At 40.6% G+C, this 20,401-nt stretch overlaps 1 protein-coding gene across 2 annotated transcripts in view; it reads right to left on the reverse strand.

Moving 5' to 3' along the window:
* Positions 1 to 7,972, reverse strand: part of SLK (STE20 like kinase) — a 62,224-nt gene extending 54,252 nt beyond the window's left edge. The window contains exon 1 of one of the 2 annotated variants that reach the window (XM_005903707.3): positions 7,219 to 7,972. In XM_005903707.3, coding sequence (XP_005903769.1) covers positions 7,219 to 7,368 — 150 coding nt within the window. In that variant the 5' untranslated portion in view covers positions 7,369 to 7,972. The remainder of the gene's footprint in view (positions 1 to 7,218) is intronic. The other variant, XM_005903708.3, reaches the window with a different exon arrangement.
* Positions 7,973 to 20,401: the final 12,429 nt, after the last annotated feature.

Raw genomic sequence — 20,401 nt, forward strand, 5'->3', positions numbered from 1 at the left:
GGCTGCCGTCTATGGGGTCGCACAGAGTCGGACACGACTCATGCGACTTAGCAGCAGCAGCAGCAGCAGCAGCAGTGAGACATTCAAGTGGAGAGGTCTAATAGATAGCTGGATGGGTGGATCCAGAGTTCAGAAAGGAGATCTCGGGATAGAGACCAAAATTGCATGTAGATGGTAACTGAAGCCACGGGAGAAGATGGGCTCTCAAAAGAAAAGATGAGGGCCTAAATCCAGCCCTGTGGAACCCCAACACTGAAAGTCAAGAAGAGCCAGCAAAAACATCTGAAGAGTAGACACAGAGGTACGAGAAAATTCAGGACTACGGTGACCTAAAAGCCAGCTTTTTAAAGGAAATGGTGGTCAAAGGTCTCAAATGCTCCAGAGAGAGGTCAAGTAAAAGAATTAAGTGTCCATTTAACTCTTTTACTTGAATCCTAAGACAACAACAAGAGCCATTTAATTAGGTGAGCAGGATCTCCCTGCTCACTATAAATAAATAGAACAAGAAAAATGTCACAGAACTGAAGAACATGAGTCTTTAAACTGAAAAGACTAACCAAGAGCCCAGCAAAATGAAAGGAAGAAAAAAAAATACCTATATCAAAGTACATTACCATGCACAGAGGATAAAATGCAAATTCTAACAGCTATCAAGAGAAAAAGGTCACAAGGGACCAGAAAACAAAATGGCAACGGACTTTCAGTAACAACACTTTAAGCCAAAAGGCAATGAATGGAAAAGTCTTTAAAATCCTAAGAATAAATGTACTTTTCGACTAGAATTCTACAACCAAACTATACATCAAGTGTGACATTATAATAAAGACATATTCAGACAGGCCTAGTCTTAAAAAAAAATAAACCTTCCATGTATCCTTTCTCAGAAGACTACTGAAGGGTGTACATAACCAAAATAAGGAGGAAATTCAATAGCAAAAACAAAGCATTTAAGACACTCCCAAAGTAGTCTGAGCTCCTAAGATTCTAGAGACGAAAATTATGATTCATTATTGACATGGACCAACAGACTGGTTCCAAGTAGGAAAAGGAGTTCGTCAAGGCTGTATATTGTCACCCTGCTTATTTAACTTATATGCAGAGTACATCATGAGAAACGCTGGACTGGAAGAAACACAAGCTGGAATCAAGATTGCCGGGAGAAATACCAATAACCTCAGATATGCAGATGACACCACCCTTATGGCAGAAAGTGAAGAGGAACTCAAAAGCCTCTTGATGAAAGTGAAAGTGGAGAGTGAAAAAGTTGGCTTAAAGCTCAACATTCAGAAAACAAAGATCATGGCATCCGGTCCCATCACTTCATGGGAAATAGATGGGGAAACTGTGGAAACAGTGTCAGACTTTATTTTTCTGGGCTCCAAAATCACTGCAGATGGTGACTGCAGCCATGAAATTAAAAGACGCTTACTCCTTGGAAGAAAAGTTATGACCAACCTAGACAGCACATTCAAAAGCAGAGACATTACTTTGCCAACAAAGGTTCGTCTAGTCAAGGCTATGGTTTATCCTGTGGTCATGTATGGATGTGAGAGTTGGACTGTGAAGAAGGCTGAGTGCCGAAGAATTGATGCTTTTGAACTGTGGTGTTGGAGAAGACTCTTGAGAGTCCCTTGGACTGCAAGGAGATCCAACCAGCCCATTTTGAAGGAGATCAGCCCTGGGATTTCTTTGGAAGGAATGATGCTAAAGCTGAAACTCCAGTACTTTGGCCACCTCATGCGAAGAGTTGACTCATTGGAAAAGACTCTGATGCTGGGAGGGATTGGGGGCAGGAGGAGAAGGGGACGACAGAGGATGAGATGGCTGGATGGCATCACTGACTAGATGGACGTTAGTCTCAGTGAACCCCGGGAGTTGGTGATGGACAGGGAGGCCTGGCGTGCTGCGATTCATGGGGTCGCAAAAGAGTCGGACATGACTGAGCGACTGATCTGATCTGACCTGATCTGATTGACAGATATTTTTTAAAAAGATCTAGAAATAAAACAGATGCATAGATGGAAAGACCAAGTATGATGGAGATGTTATTTTTTACAAAGTTAATCTATAAATTCAATAAAACTCCTTCAAAAAAGCACAGCAGGTTTTCTGTGTAACTTGTGCATGCGTGTGTGCAGGCTCTGTCACTTAGTCGTGTCTGACTCTTTGCAACCCCACGGACTGTAGCTCATCAGGCTCCTCTGTCCACAGGATTTCCCAGGCAAGAATACTAGAGTGGGTTGCCATTTCCTTCTCCAGGGGATCTTCTCGACCCAGTGATCAAACTCACATCTCCTGTGTCTCCTGCATTGGCTGCTGCTGCTGCTGCTAAGTCGCTTCAGTCGTGTCCGACTCTGTGCGACCCCAGAGACGGCAGCCCACCAGGCTTCCCTGTCCCTGGGATTCTCCAGGCAAGAACACTGGAGTGGGTTGCCATTTCCTTCTCCAATGCATGAAAGTGAAAAGTAAAAGGGAAGTCGCTCAGTCGTGTCCGACTCTAGCGACCTCATGGACTGCAGCCTACCAGGCTCCTCCATCCATGGGATTTTCCAGGCAAAAGTACTGGAGTAGGGTGCCATTGGCAGGAGGATTCTTTACCACTGAGCCACATGGGAAGCCCTTTGTGTAACTCAGTTAGGCTAATTCTAAAATGTACATGAAAGCCCTAATGGCCAAGAATATACTAGACATTGCTGAAGAAGAGGAAAAGGAAGTCTTTCTCTAGCAGAGATTTGTTTTGATGCTTCCCTAATTAAGACAGTGGAAAACCGATAAAGGAACAGACAAACAGATCAATGAAGAGACTAGAAACCCCAGAAACAGACACATGCTACAGAGCAGTGAGGAACAGTCTCCCCCAATGACGAGCCATGGGACAAGTGTGTGCCCACTGTAGAAAACAAGGAAATTGGACCCCCGGCCTCACACTATCTGCAAAAATCTTCACTAAGTGGGTTGTAGACATAAATGTTAAAGGCTAAATCATAAAAGCTCTTAGAAGATAAGATAGCGGTTTATCTCCATGATCTAAGGTTAGGAAAACTTTTCTCGCCTTTTTTTTGAATTCAAAAATCGAATCGGCTTTATTAGGTGATTCATGAATCAGGCAGCATCCCATCCAACAACTGCAAGGGCGCCCCAGGAAAGCATTTCTCAAATACAATACAGAAAGCATTAACTGAAAAAGAAAAAAACAGACAAAATGAAGTATGTTAAAATCAAGAATTTCTTGTTCATAAAAGACACCATAAAGAAAATGAAAAGATGGGCACAGAAGAAGAATGTATCTGCAATAGCCATAATCAGCAAATGGATAAAATCCAGAACACACAACAAACAAACAAGAAAAAGACATCCAAGAGAAACATGAACAGGACACTGAACACAAAAGAAGAAATCCAAGTTACTAACAATCCTATGCAAAGAAACACTTAGTAGTAGTCAGAGAAAAGATGAATTAAAACCACAGTGCAAAATAAAACATCAGATTGTCAAAACTAAAAAATTCCAACAATATCAAATGGTGGAGAGAATGCAGAGTAAGGAAAATTCTCATAGGATGCTGGTGGGAGTGTAAACCGGTATAGTCTAGTAAAATTAAAGATACACTACCCTATAACCTAGCAATTCTACTTCTAAGTTAAGTCTTGGTGAAATTCATGCATACATGCACCAGTATAAAAGCCAAAAACTGAAAACAACTGATATAGCCAAGAGGACAATGGTAAATAACTGGTGATATAATCATATATTGGGATTCTATGCAACAATTAAAATTAACTATAGCTCTAGTGATAAGAAAGACAAATCTCACAAACCTAAAGCTATTCTGAAAGAGGTAAGACACCAAATACACTCAGTACACACAAAAGTTATGATGCTTGGTTATACACTGCTAGGTAGTAAAGTATAAGGAAAGCAAAGAAATGAATAACTTACAGACAGGATAGTGGTTTCCTTTAGTGGGAGAGCAGAATCTATTCAGAAAGGTGAAAAGGATTCTAGAACACTGGCAGAATTCCTTTACTCTGACGGTTGTTAATATTGAGTTCACTTTATTACTGTTTGCTAAATGTACATCTATGTGTTGTACTTTTCAATATAATGATTATATGTTTCACTATTTTTTAAAAAGGCGCATGCCCATCTGGGTCATAAAATGAATCACTTTTCATCCAGCGCAAGTCAGTAACCCAGCTTCAATTCAACAGATCATTTTATGGCATTCCTTCTTTTTTTTCTGTTAAAGGCAACAGAATTCCAAATGTAAAAAAAAGTGAGGGATATTACATATCTTCATTTATATGTCAAATAATACTATTAAAAAAAGAGAAAATAAATTTAAAATCAGGAAGCTCTTTCAAGCAAGACAGTAACTGTTACAGAGCTATGTAGTGCAGGACTAAGTGGAAAGAATACAACTATATGATGAAAAAATGTTTCAAACAAACTAGATACACGAGACAATTGCCTATTTAGAAATTAATCTTTGTAAACAGTTATAAGCATATGAGAGTTGGAATCAACTTCAGAAACAGCTTTCTGTTGCACACTATACATACTATTGTAAGGTTTGATTGCTTTTTCTCCTACACGGAAGGAAGTTTATAAATTTTTAAATGTTCTAGGGAATCTTGGACAGGAAAAGAGGTTATGAAAAAGACGTAACAAGTGAGATAAGTTTAAATTTTAAATTTTCTGTTTTAAAAAGCTCCCAGCTTACTCCTTGGAAGCATAAAATAGTGAGACAAAAACAGAAGATGCAAAGAACTCCCATTCTTCAAATATCACACTAAAATATACACCAAGCCCACAAAAATTATCCTTGACACAGTCTTACAGTGTTAAACTACATGGAGTAAAGCTCTTATTTTTCAGAAAATTTTCAATAGGTATCTCACTATAGGAAGACATATTCACTTTGCAATGTCATGAAAGAATTAAATCACAGAGTATTAGCATGTCAACACAATCTGCCTGTGCCAGAAAATGGTTTTACTATCTTCCTAGGTCCCTTTTTCTGTCCCATCCCATATTTCGCTTTCAAGCTCTAAATATAACGACAGTAATTTTCTGCCATTTCCTGAGCCCTTTTTCGTCTCTTACATTTATTATTTCCTTTAATTCTCACATACTGAGGAGTAAGTTTTACTGATGAGAAAAACGAGACATGGAATGATTAAGTAACTTACCCAACGTCAGAGGTTGCTATTGAGGGAGCCAAGATACAGTCCAACTCCAGAGCCAGTATCTTAATACTACACTGTTTCTATTCAATAGAACATTTATACCATGAAAACTGCCCATAATCACCTACTGCCTTCTAACTACCAGATCCCAGATACCTTGAGGATTTATTACTGCCTTTCCTAGATAACTGCATACTCACACAACATTAATGGGTAAAGGAATCTAAACATTTAGGGAAATCTATGATTTTCCAGCTAAGAAAAAGGAGGTCCAGAGACATTAAGTGTCCTGTCCAAGATCTCAAAGCTTGTTTGCAACAACCAGCAATAAAACACAATTCTTAACTCCCAGAAGCATCTTCCCACTGCACTAAAAGCCCTGTCTACCACACTTCTAAGGAAATGGCAGCCCACTCCAGTGTTCTTGCCTGGAGAATCCCAGGGACAGGGGAGCCTGGTGGGCTGCCGTTTATGGGGTCGCACGGAGTCGGACACGACTGAAGCGACTTAGCAGCAGCAGCAGCACCACACTTCTATACTGTAAGCTCTTGTTGAAATCCACACCCTCCACATTAGGTACTGAAGTTTACTCTGCCAACTTTCACAGCACACAAGAGCATCAGCAGCACTCACAAGCAGGTAACACACATTCTTTCATTTCAACAAATAGAAAGAGAAATGCACTATGTGCTAAGGCAATAGAATTAACCCAAATGTATATCAGAATTTGGCCCCTGGTCTTATCATAATAGCATAAATACATTAACATGTGTGTTAATAGTGCCATAGTAGCAATGTGAACAACGTGTTTTGAAAGCACACAGAAGAGAGTAGACATTTCAGACTAAGAAGGCGGGGCTTTGAGATGTGTCAGAGCCAGTGTAAAGGCAGGGTGGGATGGTGCTTAGAAAGAAGGGAAAATGATATCACTTCTACCACCAGAGGTTTAAGTTAAAAAAAAAAAAAAGCAGTAATCATAAACACAGGGTCAGAAGAGCTGAGTTCAAATCTAGGCTGTGACTGGTGTGAATGTGAACAATTTCTGTGTCTCAGCATCCTCATCTATGAAATGGAGATACTAGTGACCTGCATGTCTCCCAGGACTTTTGTGGGGGCCAAATTAGTGTAAGTTAAACATAAGTTATTTATACTTCACATCTAGGCAACCCTGTGGGTCCTTCCCCTTAAAAACTGTCTCATAAAAACCTCACCCTTCAGATGAAAATATTCCAATGACATCATTCGTATACTCCTTACAGGATAGTAAACATTTAACACAAATGCCCTCAGACTAAAACAGCAAACTTCCTTCTACTGAGATGAATATCTAGGTATAAAAAATATTTGTGTGTATATATATTGGGGGGGTGTGTTTTTTAATTTCTTAAGCCCTGGAATGGATTTCTAGTCAGTGCTTATTATATTTAGAAACTAGTATCTTTCCTTCTGGAAATTTTCTATCAGAAATTACATTCCATTTTACAGTATGCTGTCAAGCAACCAACTCAAGAATAGTCTGCAAGTAGCAATCGCTTTGCTCTCATCCCAAGAGACTGGTTATGTATAAGCTATAGATACAACCAAATACATACCCTGGACCCCAAAAGGGAACTATTTTAGTATAAGCATATATATGAATGCAAACAGCTTCACAGAAAAATAGAAATCCACTTTAAACTATAATGAGTTTCTGATATGAAAACATTTGAGGGCTAAACCAGACAGACCCCTCCTTTTAATGAAAGAACACCCTCATTTCCTTTAACCTTTAACAGAGTAGACTGTATCCCTTGCCTCTCTTTGGCAACCATTCTTTAAACTACATCCAGGCCCTATTTTGTTCAACCTTAAACCCTACGTCTTAGCTACTCCTCGGATGGTAACCTAAATAAAGTTTCAACGTACGTTTACGAAGTCAAAAGAAGGTCCCAAAGACAGGAACGGGACGCGAGAGCGAGAAATCCTCGTGCCACTCCCGGCCGCTGGCTGTTTGATCTCTCAAGTGTAACTTCCCTTTTCTCCCTCTTACCTTGTACACTTTGCCAAAGGCTCCGTCGCCCAATTCTCCTATAATTTCCCAAAACTCCTCCGGGTTCAGGTCCCTCTTCACATGTTCGTACTGCTTCTTCTTCTTATCGCTCCCCAACTTGAAGATCTTACGGAAATTGAAGAAGGACATTTTTCCTCCCCAACGGAGTTCCTCACACTTAAGGATCAAAAACAATAAGAGGCAAAGTTTCTCCTCCCTCGTCTCCCGCGCGAGCCCGGCGGGCGGCGGCGGCGGGCGCGGGCAGTTCGGGCTCCCGCCGCTCCGGCCAGGCGGTCCCGGGGGAAGGCGGGGCGCGACTCCCCCTCCGGCCCACGGGGTGGGGGCGCTGCGCGGCGGCCCCTCCGCCGAGCCCGGCCCGCGAGCTGCACGGCTAAACGCCTGGCCCCCGGCCGGCCCTTGTGGGGCGGCACCTGCCCCGACGCTCGTCCCCACCCGGCCCGGCCCGACGGGTCCGAGCGGTCCGGACGCCAGCGGCCGCGGCGGTTAGGCCCTTGTCAAAGCGAGTCTCCAGGGGCGGCGGCTACTCCGGGCTAGGGACGCAGCTGGCGGCTCTGAGGCGAGCAGTCGGCTGGCCGAGCTCTCCTGCCCCGGGCCGGAAACCCCGGGTCTCCTCTGCAGCAGTCAGCTCCCGCGGCTCGAGGCCCGCGCGTCCCCTGGGCTCTGGGGCGCAGCCGCCGCCGCCTCGCTCCCTCCCGAGCCCACGCAGCCTCTGCCTGGAGCGCGCACCAACGCCGACGCCGCAGCGCGCCCGCCGGCTCCCCCGGCCGCGCGCTCCGCTCTCCGCGCGCTCGCGCGGGGGTGGCACCTCTAGCGCCGCGCACGCGCGTTGAGTCCCGCAAGCTGGCTGCCCGAAGAGGCTTGCTGGCGCCCTACGCCGGGTGCGAGGTGGATCGTAGAGCCGGCAGCGGGTTGATGGCTCCCCGGGGTTTGCCCTCCAAGCCCCAAATCCTTGTCAGTCCACGGCTTTGACGGAGTTGCCCTTTGCGCACGACCCTCTTGGTTGTGCTAGCGGATTTTGCCTCCATTCTGGATCTGGGAAAATGTGTAAAGAGTGAAAGCTGAGCTGCCCGGATCTGGACTTTTTCGCTCTCAAACGAGCCCCAGAATAGAGTGAGAGGGAAGAATATGCAATGGCTGTTTGCTTAGGATCCAGAATTTATCAGCTCTCTGACCCTGGGCGGGTAACCTCTCCGAGCCTCAGTTTCTTCATGATGAAGTCAAGGTCCTTAAAGTCCCGATCTGGGGATTGTGGCGAGGAGTAAAGGCAATGGAAAAAATCCCTATGCACTGTGCCTGCGCTGGTAAATGCTCAATTTCAGTTCTGGCTGTTATTAAAAATGTGCACGTAAAATAGACATAAATATAGAAAAGTTAAGCCGACTTCTTAAGTGATGACTAGGGCATTCTTCTGAGGCTAATCTGTCTTCTGGCCACTTCCATAGCCATCATCCTGGTATCACCCTTCATGACTCCATCTGAACCGCCAACTAAGGCCTTCACTACCTGACCTGTCTCCTGCCCCCTTGTACAGCACTAGTGGAAGACTGCCTACTGTGGGCGCTGGCTAGGATCTGTCAGGTGGTGCCTTCCCGTCCTCAGAAGAGAGCGCTTTCAAGGCAGTCGCTAATTAGTCGTCATGATATCCAGGTACTATACCAACATTCCTGGCATATGACAGGTAAGCCGGTCTCGTGAATGAATGAATGAATGAATGTTATCTGGAGCAGAAGACATATTGCTATGTAACCCTACCAACGGAGAAGGCAATGGCACCCCACTCCTGTACTTTTGCCTAGAAAATCCCATGGACGGAGGAGCCCGGTAGGCTGCAGTCCATGGGGTCGCGAAGAGTCGGACACGACTGAGCGACTTCACTTTCACTTTTCACTTTCACGCATTGGAGAAGGAAATGGCAACCCACTCCAGTGTTCTTGCCTGGAGAATCCCAGGGACAGGGAAGCCTGGTGGGCTGCCATCTCTGGGGTCGCACAGAGTCCTACACGACCGAAGCGACTTAGCAGCCGCAGCAGCAGCAACCCTACCAAATCATTTTGCCGTCCAATCCCAAAGTGACATAACAAAACCCGGCTTCCAGTAAGAGGAATATGGTGATTTTGTTTCTCAAGACTATATTTTTTGATAGTCTTATAACCTATAATGGAAAAGAATAAAAACGAACATGTATATATAATATATATACGTATACCTGAATCACTTCACTGTACACCTGAAAATAACATTGTAAATCAACTATATTTTAATAAAAATTAAAACTAAAAAATAAGTCGTTGTAAGGAATAAATAAAATTAAACTATATACTTTTGTGTTTTGACAAGCATAAACACCTGTGAAAACAATGCCATAATTAATCTATTTTCAATTGCTATCATTTATGTAGGTGGCTTACATGAAAAGATAATATGTGCTCATTGTGGAAAATGAAGAAATACACAAAAAAATTAAAAGTGTTATAGTTCTACCATTTAGAGATAACCATTGGCAAGACTTCATCATATTTCCAAACAGAACTTTCTGGCTGTACATTAATTTTTTTTACATGGATAAAATTATACTGCCTATAAAGATTTGAAACTTGTGCTTTTCATATTTCAGTGATTAGTGTTTTCTTCCATCATGAGATATTTAGTAGATTACATACCAACTTTTCTCTGTTTCAGATAAAACATTGATAAATATCTTTGTTCACAGATCCTTTTCCACATATTTGATTATTTCCTTAGGATAAATTATAAGAAGTAGATTTGGGTCCAAGGATATGTCTTTCCTTGTTTTGTTCTTTTCAAAATAGAAAAACCTTTACCATTTTCTCAATTAAAAGATAGCATATTCTTGTTGTAAATTAATTCAAATGATACAGAAATGATAAACTAGGAAGCTGTCTATAATTCTCCCCTCTTGACTTCACCCTACCCAACTTCACCCCCAACCTAACCATGTTAAGAGTTAAAACCTTATGAGCAGGAGGGAACTTTGAGTGGTAATAAAAAGGTTCTAAAACTGGATTGTGGTAATGATTGCAAAACTATAGGCATTTACCAAGAATCATTGGATTGTAGACTTACAGTGGGTGAATTTGGGGCTTCCCTGGTGGTTCAGATGGTAAAGAATCTGCCTACAATCCAGGAGAACTAAGTTTGATCCCTGGGTTGGGAAGATCCCCTAGAGAAAGGAATTATACCAAAACTAAACTACTTTTAAAAAGTTATAGATGTATGACCAAAAAAATATGACCAAATTATTTTCTGTGCATATGATTTTTAATATAAAATGACATCTGATATGGATCATGGACATCTTTCTATGCCAGCACAAATAGATATATCTAATCCTTTTTAATAGGGACATAGAATCCCAGTATATATAGCTGTACCATCATTTATTGAAGCATTTCTCCATTGGCAGGCATTTAGGTGGTTTCCAGTTTTTTGTCATTACAAACAACGCTGCAGTGAGCATGCATATACAAGCATCTTTGTGTATTTGTCTGATTATATTTCTTTAAGAGAAAGTTCAAGAAGTGGAACTGCTGACTCAAAGAACATAATTTAAAGTGCTTTTACCTGTTGCCAAATTGGCCTCCAGAAAGATTGTAGAGTGCTGCTCTCTCTTCCTACTAACAATCTATGTATGAGACTGTCAGTTTTACCAGACTCTCAATAGCACCAATCCGTCTTTTTAATCTTTGCCAAGATAGTCCAAAATTATCTCTTATTGACATTTCTCTGATTATTGGTGATGTAGCCTTTTCAGGTATATACTGGCCACTTTTACCTCATATTTTATAAATTGCTTCATCATATCAATGAATAATATCAAATGACATTGTCATTATTGTATAAATGAGATGATCAAGAACCTCACTAATATACTTTGGTGAAATGATCATGGAGAGTTAATAATAGCTTTTATAGCTTTTCCATGGAGCTACACCCACAGAAATTATTTAATAATGCCAAGTGAGACGATATTTAGACAGATTCCAATTTTCCCAGTAATGACTAGGATTCCCGTAATATCTAGATGTTTGTGTTATCTGTAAAAAATAATTTGGCTCCCTTGAATTTTTATTCCTTTAAAAATTAAGCTTAAACAGTGACCACATGGAAAAAATATATATATAATATTCATTTAATACCCAATGTTTTGTCACTAACACTCACTAACAGATTGGTAAGAGGAGAACTATTTTCACAATTTATCAGATCACTAATCTTCACTGATAACAGCAGGGATACCACTGAAAATTAGAAACTGAATATATGTGGAGTGCTTACTACATGCTGGACACTGCGCTGTGTGGTTTCCATGCATCATCTCATTTAAACCTCATATCAACCCTGTGAGGTAGGTTCTGTGATAGCTCCCACGTACAAGTGAGGAAAACTGAGACACCATTAAATATAAATAGCATGGTCATGGCCTCAAAGGTAGTAATGCAAGACTCGAACTTGAATGCAGATCTCAGTAAACCAATTCCTTAGCGTTTAACAACTCCACTGTGACTCTGTCCTCATCCTTACTGAGCCTCTGTAACAGCTGTCTCACAGGATTGTTGTCTCTGCTATTTCTTTCTCCTTCCCTTTGTAACTTGAAAGCATCCTCTACTCATGGTCTCCACTTTGTGAGCTCCCAAACTTTGTGTGTGTGTGTATATTTTTACATATAAATGTGTATGCGTGTGTGAAAGTGTATGGGTGCTGGGTATGTTTGTGTGTGAATGTGTATATGTTGTGTATAGGGATACGTGTGTTTGTGTGTGTGAGCATGTATCTCTAAAGGTATGTGTATGTTTCTCCCTCTAGACTGAAAACACTTGGAGGGCAGGGACTGTGTCTTGCTCATCCTTACACCCCCTGCATCTAGCCCAATGTGTCTGTCATATTCTATATATTTTTGTCAGATAAGGAATGAAAATAAAAGAACTTTATACCTAGTGAAAGCAAACTACATGTCAATTCCTTTTCCCTTCCTTTTTTCTAATTTAAGCAGTAAATTTGCCAAGTTCTTTAAATATTGCTGTAGAAGTTACATGGAAGGAGCAAATACCTTTTGTGTACAAGTACCCTGTGGTATAAATATGTTTTTCTATCCTTGTGGAGTTACAGTTTAGGAAGGAATTTTTTCAGATATTTTAAGAAAGCAAACTGCAGTTATGACAATTATTCTCCTGAAATAGAGTTTGTGTGTCATTCACGAAAATCCAAACCAGATTTTTGGTCATTTTTTTCCTGTTTTAAAAGTAAACAAATTACCTGATTTAAGCTATTTTTTATTCAAAAAGGGAATCCAAAAATATCCTCCCTTCTCCTTCATCTCCCTTTCTGCCTCATACAGAACTGTTACACTTACACTCCCACCCTTTCCTCATCCCTAACCACTTCTGCTGAAATGACTCATAAGCATTTCACAGCGTAACAAGTCTTAACATATTCAGATCTTTAGGAAATTAAAAAAAAAAACCCACTATACAGACATACTTCTTTTACAAGTGGTATTCAAATTCCAATGTAAAAATCTAGACAGCGTAACATCTTTTGAACTTTAAGGATTTGAATGATCCATATCAAATTTATTTCATTCAGACGTTAACTAGCCACATTATTCAGGCAACAAAGCCTGTGAAGTCAGTCAAGCCTGTAAGGTTGATGATAGAAGTATTTGTGCTCATCTATTGCTTTATGCTTTTATGTATTACATTTCTTCTATCTTTGCTACATAAGATATATGTTGGGTGGGATTCTTCTGAGGACTGGCTCAAAATTACTCGTCCTGGAATTTCCCTGGTGTTTCAGTGGCGGTTCAATCTCTGGTCAAGGAACTAGACCCCACATGCCACAACTAAAGATTTTGCATGTCCCAGCTAAGACCTGGTGTAGCCAAATAAATAATAAATAAATAAAAGTAAAATATATTTAAAATAATACTTCTCCTGTGATTAACCAGTTCTTTGGGCAAGTCACTACCCTACACCCTGAGGATTACACAAGTTTCACTTTTAACAGAGGGTGGCTTCAAGGAGATAAAATAATTCAGAATGACCCAGAAAGCAGGATAACACCCAAGGTATTCAAAATTGTGCAGTATTATAGTTTGCCTCTTCAGAATGATCATATGATCTTTAAGAGCCTTCTCAACTACAAACTTCTGTTTTCATGAAACCCCTAACTTCAGTTGCCTTGTATACTAGTAATTGTGTCCATTTTTCTGACACAATTTTGACTGAAGAGTAAATAAATGCAGTTAGGAATTTTAAAAAGAAGGGCATGTCTGCCAAAAGTCATTGAGAATCTCTCTGAAATCTCTTCTTGGGATAACCTTTAAGAAATTTACCTAGTAAGACGTCACACTGTCACATGCTGGAGGGAAGAAGGTATGTTTTCAGAATAATGTCAGTGGCTGTCTTCCAAAAGAAATTTTTAGGTTTTTCCTGTAAAGAAATAACTTACCACCCCCTTGTTACCATCTCGCATTTCTTCCTCTTCCTCTTCTAATCTTTTAGAACCTAGTACCTCACCCCAGGTTTTAAAGAAAACTTTGTTATTGCACATTCCTGTTTCACAAAGCCATCACTGCAATTACAAACCACATTTTGTGGCCTATTACAGTAAATCATTAACACTATCATGAGATGCTGCCTGTTTGTCTGGGTGATTATAATTTTTGTCTATTCCTGTGACCCATATTTTTTGTTGCTGCAGGAAGAAATTAACCAATATAGATTTTTATTACAAGCATATATATTCTCGACTTTTTATCCATGGGAACTTCACAAAATGGCATCTCTAACAAAAATGAACAAATTATGTGTGACTGAAGGTTTAGCTGCATAAACATATGTAGAGTTGAGTCTTTAAATCCCTATTCAGAATTGCTATCTTTCATTCACTCCTTCATCCAGTACATAGTCTCTATTTTCTGTTATACTCCAAGCAGTATTCTAGGGACTGAGGAATCAGTTGAAAGCAAAACAGAATTAATAATAATAAAAAAATAAAAACATGAAGCCTCTTAGAACTTATGTTCTCGATGATTAAGTGGGATTTAGACAAATAATAAAGAAGAGATAATATCTTTAACCCAGTGATTCTTAACTAGGGTCTAGGGGTGATCTCACTTGCCCCCCACCCAGATATTTGGCAATTTTTACAGACATTTTAGTTGTCACGATAAGGGGATGGGGTGTTCCTAGCACCTAGTAGGTAGAGGCCAAAGATGTTGCTGAACATTCTGCAATGAACTGGACAGTTCCCCATTTCACCCCTAACAGGGAATTATCCAGCCGAGGTTGAGAAACACTGAACTAATCTTTAATATTAGAGTCCTGGATGTTGATTGCCTTTGAGAGAGTAGTGAGTGGAAGAGGACAGTGTATGGGGGTGAGTAGAGGGTGACTTCTGCTTACTGATTACATGGATACACTTATTATGCAAAATTTCTCTTAACTCAAAAAAATTCTCTTAACTCTGCCCTTACGGTTGGTGCATTTTTCTACCTGTATAATTTTAACATACACCCACTACATTTTTTGAAACTCCTCCCACCAAGAGGTGAAGGATCAACATTTCATCCCCTTGAATCTTAGATCTGTGACTGCTTACCTAATATAATACAGCAGAAGTGACACTATGCAAATTTCCAGACCCAGACTTTAAGAAATTGGCAGTTTCTACTTCCTGCCATTTGGAATGCTCACTCTTGGAACCCGGCCACCATACTCTGAGGAAGCCCAAAACAACCCATGGAGAGGCCCATGTGGAGGGAACTATATGGAAGGAAAGAGAGGCCCCAGGCTGTCAGTCCTTGTTGAGCTCCACCTGACAGCCAGCATCAACGTGCCAGCCATGCTAGTGAACCATCTTAAAGTAGATCCTCCTGACGTTATTCAAACTACCCCAGCTGACATCCAATGGAGAAGAACCAAGTCTTCCCCACTGAGCCCTGCCCAAATTGCAGATTCATGAGCTACATAAACAACTCCTTTAAGTGACTACATTTCAGAAAAGTTTCTTAAGCAGCAATCTATAACTGTATCAATGTTAAATAATTCAGAATTTTACTTTAAAAAAAAGAGTACTACAACCCTATAAAAAGAGTATCATAGCCAAAGATGGAGAAGCTCTATACAGTCAGCAAAAACAAAACTGGGAGCTGACTGTGGCTCAGATCAGAGTTAAACTGAAGAAAGTGGGGAAAACCACTAGGCCATTCAAATATGACCTAAATCAAATCCCTTACAATTATACAGTGAAAGTGACAAATAGATTCAGGGATTAGATCTGATAGACAGAGTGCCTGAAGAACTATGGACAGAGGTTCATAACACTGTACAGGAGGCAGTGATCAAAACCATCCCCAAGAAAAAGAAATGCAAAAAGGCAAAATAGTTGTCTGAGAAGGCCTTACAAATAGAGCTGAGAAAGGAAGAGAAGCAAAAGGCAAAGGAGAAAAGGAAAGATATACCCAACTGAATGCAGAGTACCAAAGAATAGCAAGGAGAGATAAGAAAGCCTCCCTCAGTGATCAGTGCAAAGAAATGGAGGCAAACAGTAGGATGGGAAAGACTAAAGATCTCTTCAAGAAAATTAGAGATTCCAAGGGAACATTTCATGCAAAGATGGGCCCAATAAAGGACAGAAACATTATAGACCTAACAGAAGCAGAAGATATTAAGAAGAGGTGGCAAGAATGCACAGAAGAACTACACAAAAAAGATCTTAATGACCTGGATAACCACAATAGTGTGATCACTCCCCTAGAGCCAGACATCCTGGAGTGCAAAGTCAAGTGGGGCTTAGGAAGCATCACTGTAAACAAAGCTAGTGGAGGTGATGGAATTCCAGCTGAGCTATTTCAAATCCTAAAAGATGATGCTGTTAAAAGTGCTGCACTCAATATGCCAGCAAATTTGGAAAATTCAGCAGTGGCCACAGGACTGTAAAAGGTCAGTTTTCGTTCCAATCCCAATGACAAAGAATGTTCAAACTACCACACAATTGCACTCATTTCACATGCTAGCCAAGGTCATGCTCAAAATCCTCGAAGCTAGTCTTTAACAGTACATGAACTGAGAATTTCCAGATGTTCAAGCTGGATTTAGAAAAGGCAGAGGAACCAGAGATCAAATTGCCAACATCCATTGGATCATAGAAAAAGCAAGGGAATTTCAGAAAAACATCTACTTCTGCTTATTATGAGGATCACAACAAACTGAAAATTCTTAAAGACATAGGAATACCACATCACCTTACCTACCTCCTGAGAAACCTGTATGCAGGTCAAGAAACAACAGTTAGAACCAGACATGGAACAAAGGACTGGTTCAAAATTGGGAAAGGAATACATCAAGGCTGTACATTGTCACCTTGCTTATTTAACTTATATGCAGAGTACATCATGCAAAATGCTGGGCTGGAAGAAGCACAAGATGGAATCAAGATTCAAGGAGAAATACCAATAACCTCAGATATGCAGATGATACCACCCTTATGGCAGAAAGCTAAGAGGAACTAAAGAACCTCTTGCTGAGGATGAAAGAGGGGAGCTGCCTTAAAAGTGTCAGTTGGCTTAAAACTCAACATTCAAAAAACTAAGATCATGGCATCCAGTCCCATCACTTCATGGCAAATAGTTGGGGAAACAATGAAAACAGTGACAGACTATATTCTTGGGCTCCGAAATCACTGTGGATGATAACTGCAGCCATGAAATTAAAAGACATTTTCTCCTTGGGAGAAAAGTTATGACAAACCCAGACGGCATATTAAAAAGCAGAGACATAACTTTGCTGACAGAGATCTGTATATTCAAAGCTATTGTTTTTTTCAGTAGTCATGTATAGATGTGAGAGTTGGACCATAAAGAAAGCTGAGTGCCCAAGAATTGATGCTTTTGGAGATGATGATTGATGGTGTTGGAGAAGACTCTTGAGAGTCCCTTGGACTGCAAGGAGATCAAGAGATCTCCTTGATCTCCTTACAAGGATTGATTGGTTAATCAATCCTAAAGGAAACCAGTCCTGAATATTTATTGGAAGGACTGATGCTGAAGCTGAAACTCCAATACTTTGGCCACCTAGTGTGAAGAGCCAATTTATTGGAAAAGACCCTAATGCTGGGAAAGATTTGAAGGGAATGACAAAGGATGAGATGGTTGGATGGCATCACTGATTCAATGGACATGAGTGTGAGCAAGCTCCAGGAGATGGTGAAGGACAGGGAAGCCTAGCGTGCTGCTGTCCATGGGGTCGCAAATATTCGGACACAACTGAATGACTGAACAGTTACATTCAGAATAGTATACTAACCAGTTTCTCAGGTACCTGTGATCATCCTTCTTTAGCCTTTCAGATGCTCTGCTGGAACCTGACCTCTGCAAATAGAGTTCTCCAGTTGCCTTTAATCCACTATTACCCTAGATCCTCAGTGCCTTGAAATCAATCCACTGGCCTTACTGTCAAGTTTTAGCCACCCCGATCTATGACTGATTGCTGGAAAAGTTATTTTTTGTTTGAACCTTCATGTTCAAACTGCACTGACTCTAATCACCTCCCTCTCAAACCAAAGAAGTTAGAAATGCTGGTTCCCAGATTTCTCTTTGGCTTGGGGAAGGACACTTGTGTGGCTTTTGCACACCTCACGAAAGCACACTGCCCAAGGGGTAGGAGAAGGCTGAAATCCAGCACACATTTTTTTAACCAGGCTGGGTGCCTATGAGTCTATCAGCCCAAAGGCATTTCTGGTTTTAACAAAGATAATTTAGAAAGTAATGGTATCACCGGCCTCTAACATAGACCTCAGGTGTCATCATTTAAACATCAAGAATATTCCATATTCCCTTTCCATCTTTTCTATTGTCTTAGGCTCTGTGCTATCCCATGGCATTTCAGACATTTTTTTCAAAAATGAGACATTCGACTGGGTGACCTCTAAAGAATTTTGTGCCTCAAGTTCTATGATTCTATATTCCATTTCTCCTGTCTCCCTTCTTCTTATGGACTTAATGCACTGTCCCTCCACCTGAGAAGTCTACTCTCTACAGTCCTCTACTCCCTGCTGCAGCAGAAGTTTCCGTTCTTCCCAACCCACCCCAAATTATCCCCTTTTCTAACAGCCTCACATATAATGTGCAAACACTCAAATTGTAAAGGTAAATCCTATTGACTTCTATTACAATTTTTAAAAAAGTTGAAAGCTATGATTACTTTTTAATTAGTTTTTTAATAGAAAACAAAATAATTTTAACATGTTGTATGTTCTTGCTCAGAGAGTGAGTTCACCCTTGCTCTGCCTTATAGTTCTATCCAGACAATGCAGGAGACCTGGGTTCGATCTCTGGGTTGGGAAGATCCCCTGGAGAAGGGAAAGGCTACCCCTCCAGTATTCTGGCCTGGAGAATTCCACGGACTGCATAGTCCATGGGGTCACAAAGAGTCGGACACAACTGAGCGATTTTCACTTTCACTTTTCAGACCCTCTAAATTAGATGGATGATACCCACCTGCATTGGTGAGGGTGGATCTTCTTTACTCAGTCTACCAATTCAAATGCTAATCTCTTCTGAAACACCTCTACAGACATACCCAGAAATGATGATTTACCCGCTATCTGGACGTCCCTTAGCCCAGTCAAGTTGACACTAAAATTAACCATCATGTCATACAATGGAATACTAATTAGCAACAAAAAGGAATGAACTATGAGATGCACACAATGACACGAACGAATCTCAAAAACTGAACAGTGTGAAAGAAGCCAGACCGAGAAGAAAAAAAAAGTACATGGAAACTAAGATGCAAACTAAACCATAGTGATAAAAATCATGCCAATGGCTGTTGAGAATGAGGAAGGAGAGGAATTACTCAGGGACACGTGGAAGCTTGCGCAGGGTTGGGGGGTGATAAGTGTGTTCATTATTTTGATTATGGTGATGGATTCATAGGTGAATCTATATGTCAAAACTTACCAGACTGTACACTTTAAATATGTGCTATTTGTTGTGCTTTTTACACCTCAGGAATCTGAAAATTACATTTTAATGATGTTATCCAATCAATCAGTAATTTTAGTCAATTATTATGACCTTGTATCTTATTTAAAGGCAACTCCTGGGTTTCTCCTTAGTAATAGTAATAATAAACCCCGGTTTATATACAGCTATACAACTAAGTTCACAATCAGAGGCCCTAAGCAAAACGTTAAGAAATGGTCTTTTGATAACTTTGTTCACTGAATATTTATTTTTATAGAAAAGAAAAATGGTAGCATTCGGGGGCGACCTGAGCGGGCTTCGATGCATCCATCATCTCCATTGGCAATGACACCTTCTGTTCTTTGAAGTGGACCAATGTTTTAGACATGGTTTTTCTCAGCGTTTTGTAAATGGTTGGAAGTAAATCCTCCAGCCTCCAGTTCCAAACCAGTAAGCTCCCAACACATACAATTCCGTGTCACCCCTGGGAGAGATCTCCCCCTTTTAGTGACTCTTTCTATAATGTGGAAGCCACTTTGGTGGTTTGTATACCTGTGATTAGCACCGATAATTATCCTGAGATTCATTGAACGTTTTGTTTCTAACTGACATTCACTAAATTTCTCAAAATGTAGGCTTCCAGCAGAACCCTGCAAGTTCTTTGCTCCCACTGAAGCTCTCCGCCTCAGGAAACCATCTTAATTCCACTCTACAGCTTTGCCTTTCAGATGTTTGCTGGTTCACATAACAACAAGGATTAGGGAATTACTAAAGGATAAAGACTGCTTTGAAGCCAGTATTATTGCCATCCAACCCCAGAACCGATCTTGCTAAACCCACAAACTCAGAAGCACAAGCTCCCTTCAAGAGAGCTTTCCTTTGTCTTCCTCTCAAGCCACATGATTTACTTTCCCAAAGGGAGGTTGTGTTCCATTATGTTTTGATTGCATCCAGATTCTCCAGATAAACTCATTTACAAGGTGGTACACTCCTGTAAACCAGGCCAACTTAATTACTTTCAAATTACTCGCCCCTTTATTGAACAGGCAAAACAAGCTAGCTTGATTATTAATATAAAAACACTGAAAGGTGATATGCTTCTTCAGCTTCAATAAAACATTATTTGTGTTAAAGAATGAGGGTTTCTGTGTAGTCAAAGTATTACTTCTACGT

The sequence above is a fragment of the Bos mutus genome, chromosome 26 (genome assembly GCF_027580195.1).
Source record: "Bos mutus isolate GX-2022 chromosome 26, NWIPB_WYAK_1.1, whole genome shotgun sequence".
NCBI classification, from domain to species: domain Eukaryota; kingdom Metazoa; phylum Chordata; class Mammalia; order Artiodactyla; family Bovidae; genus Bos; species Bos mutus.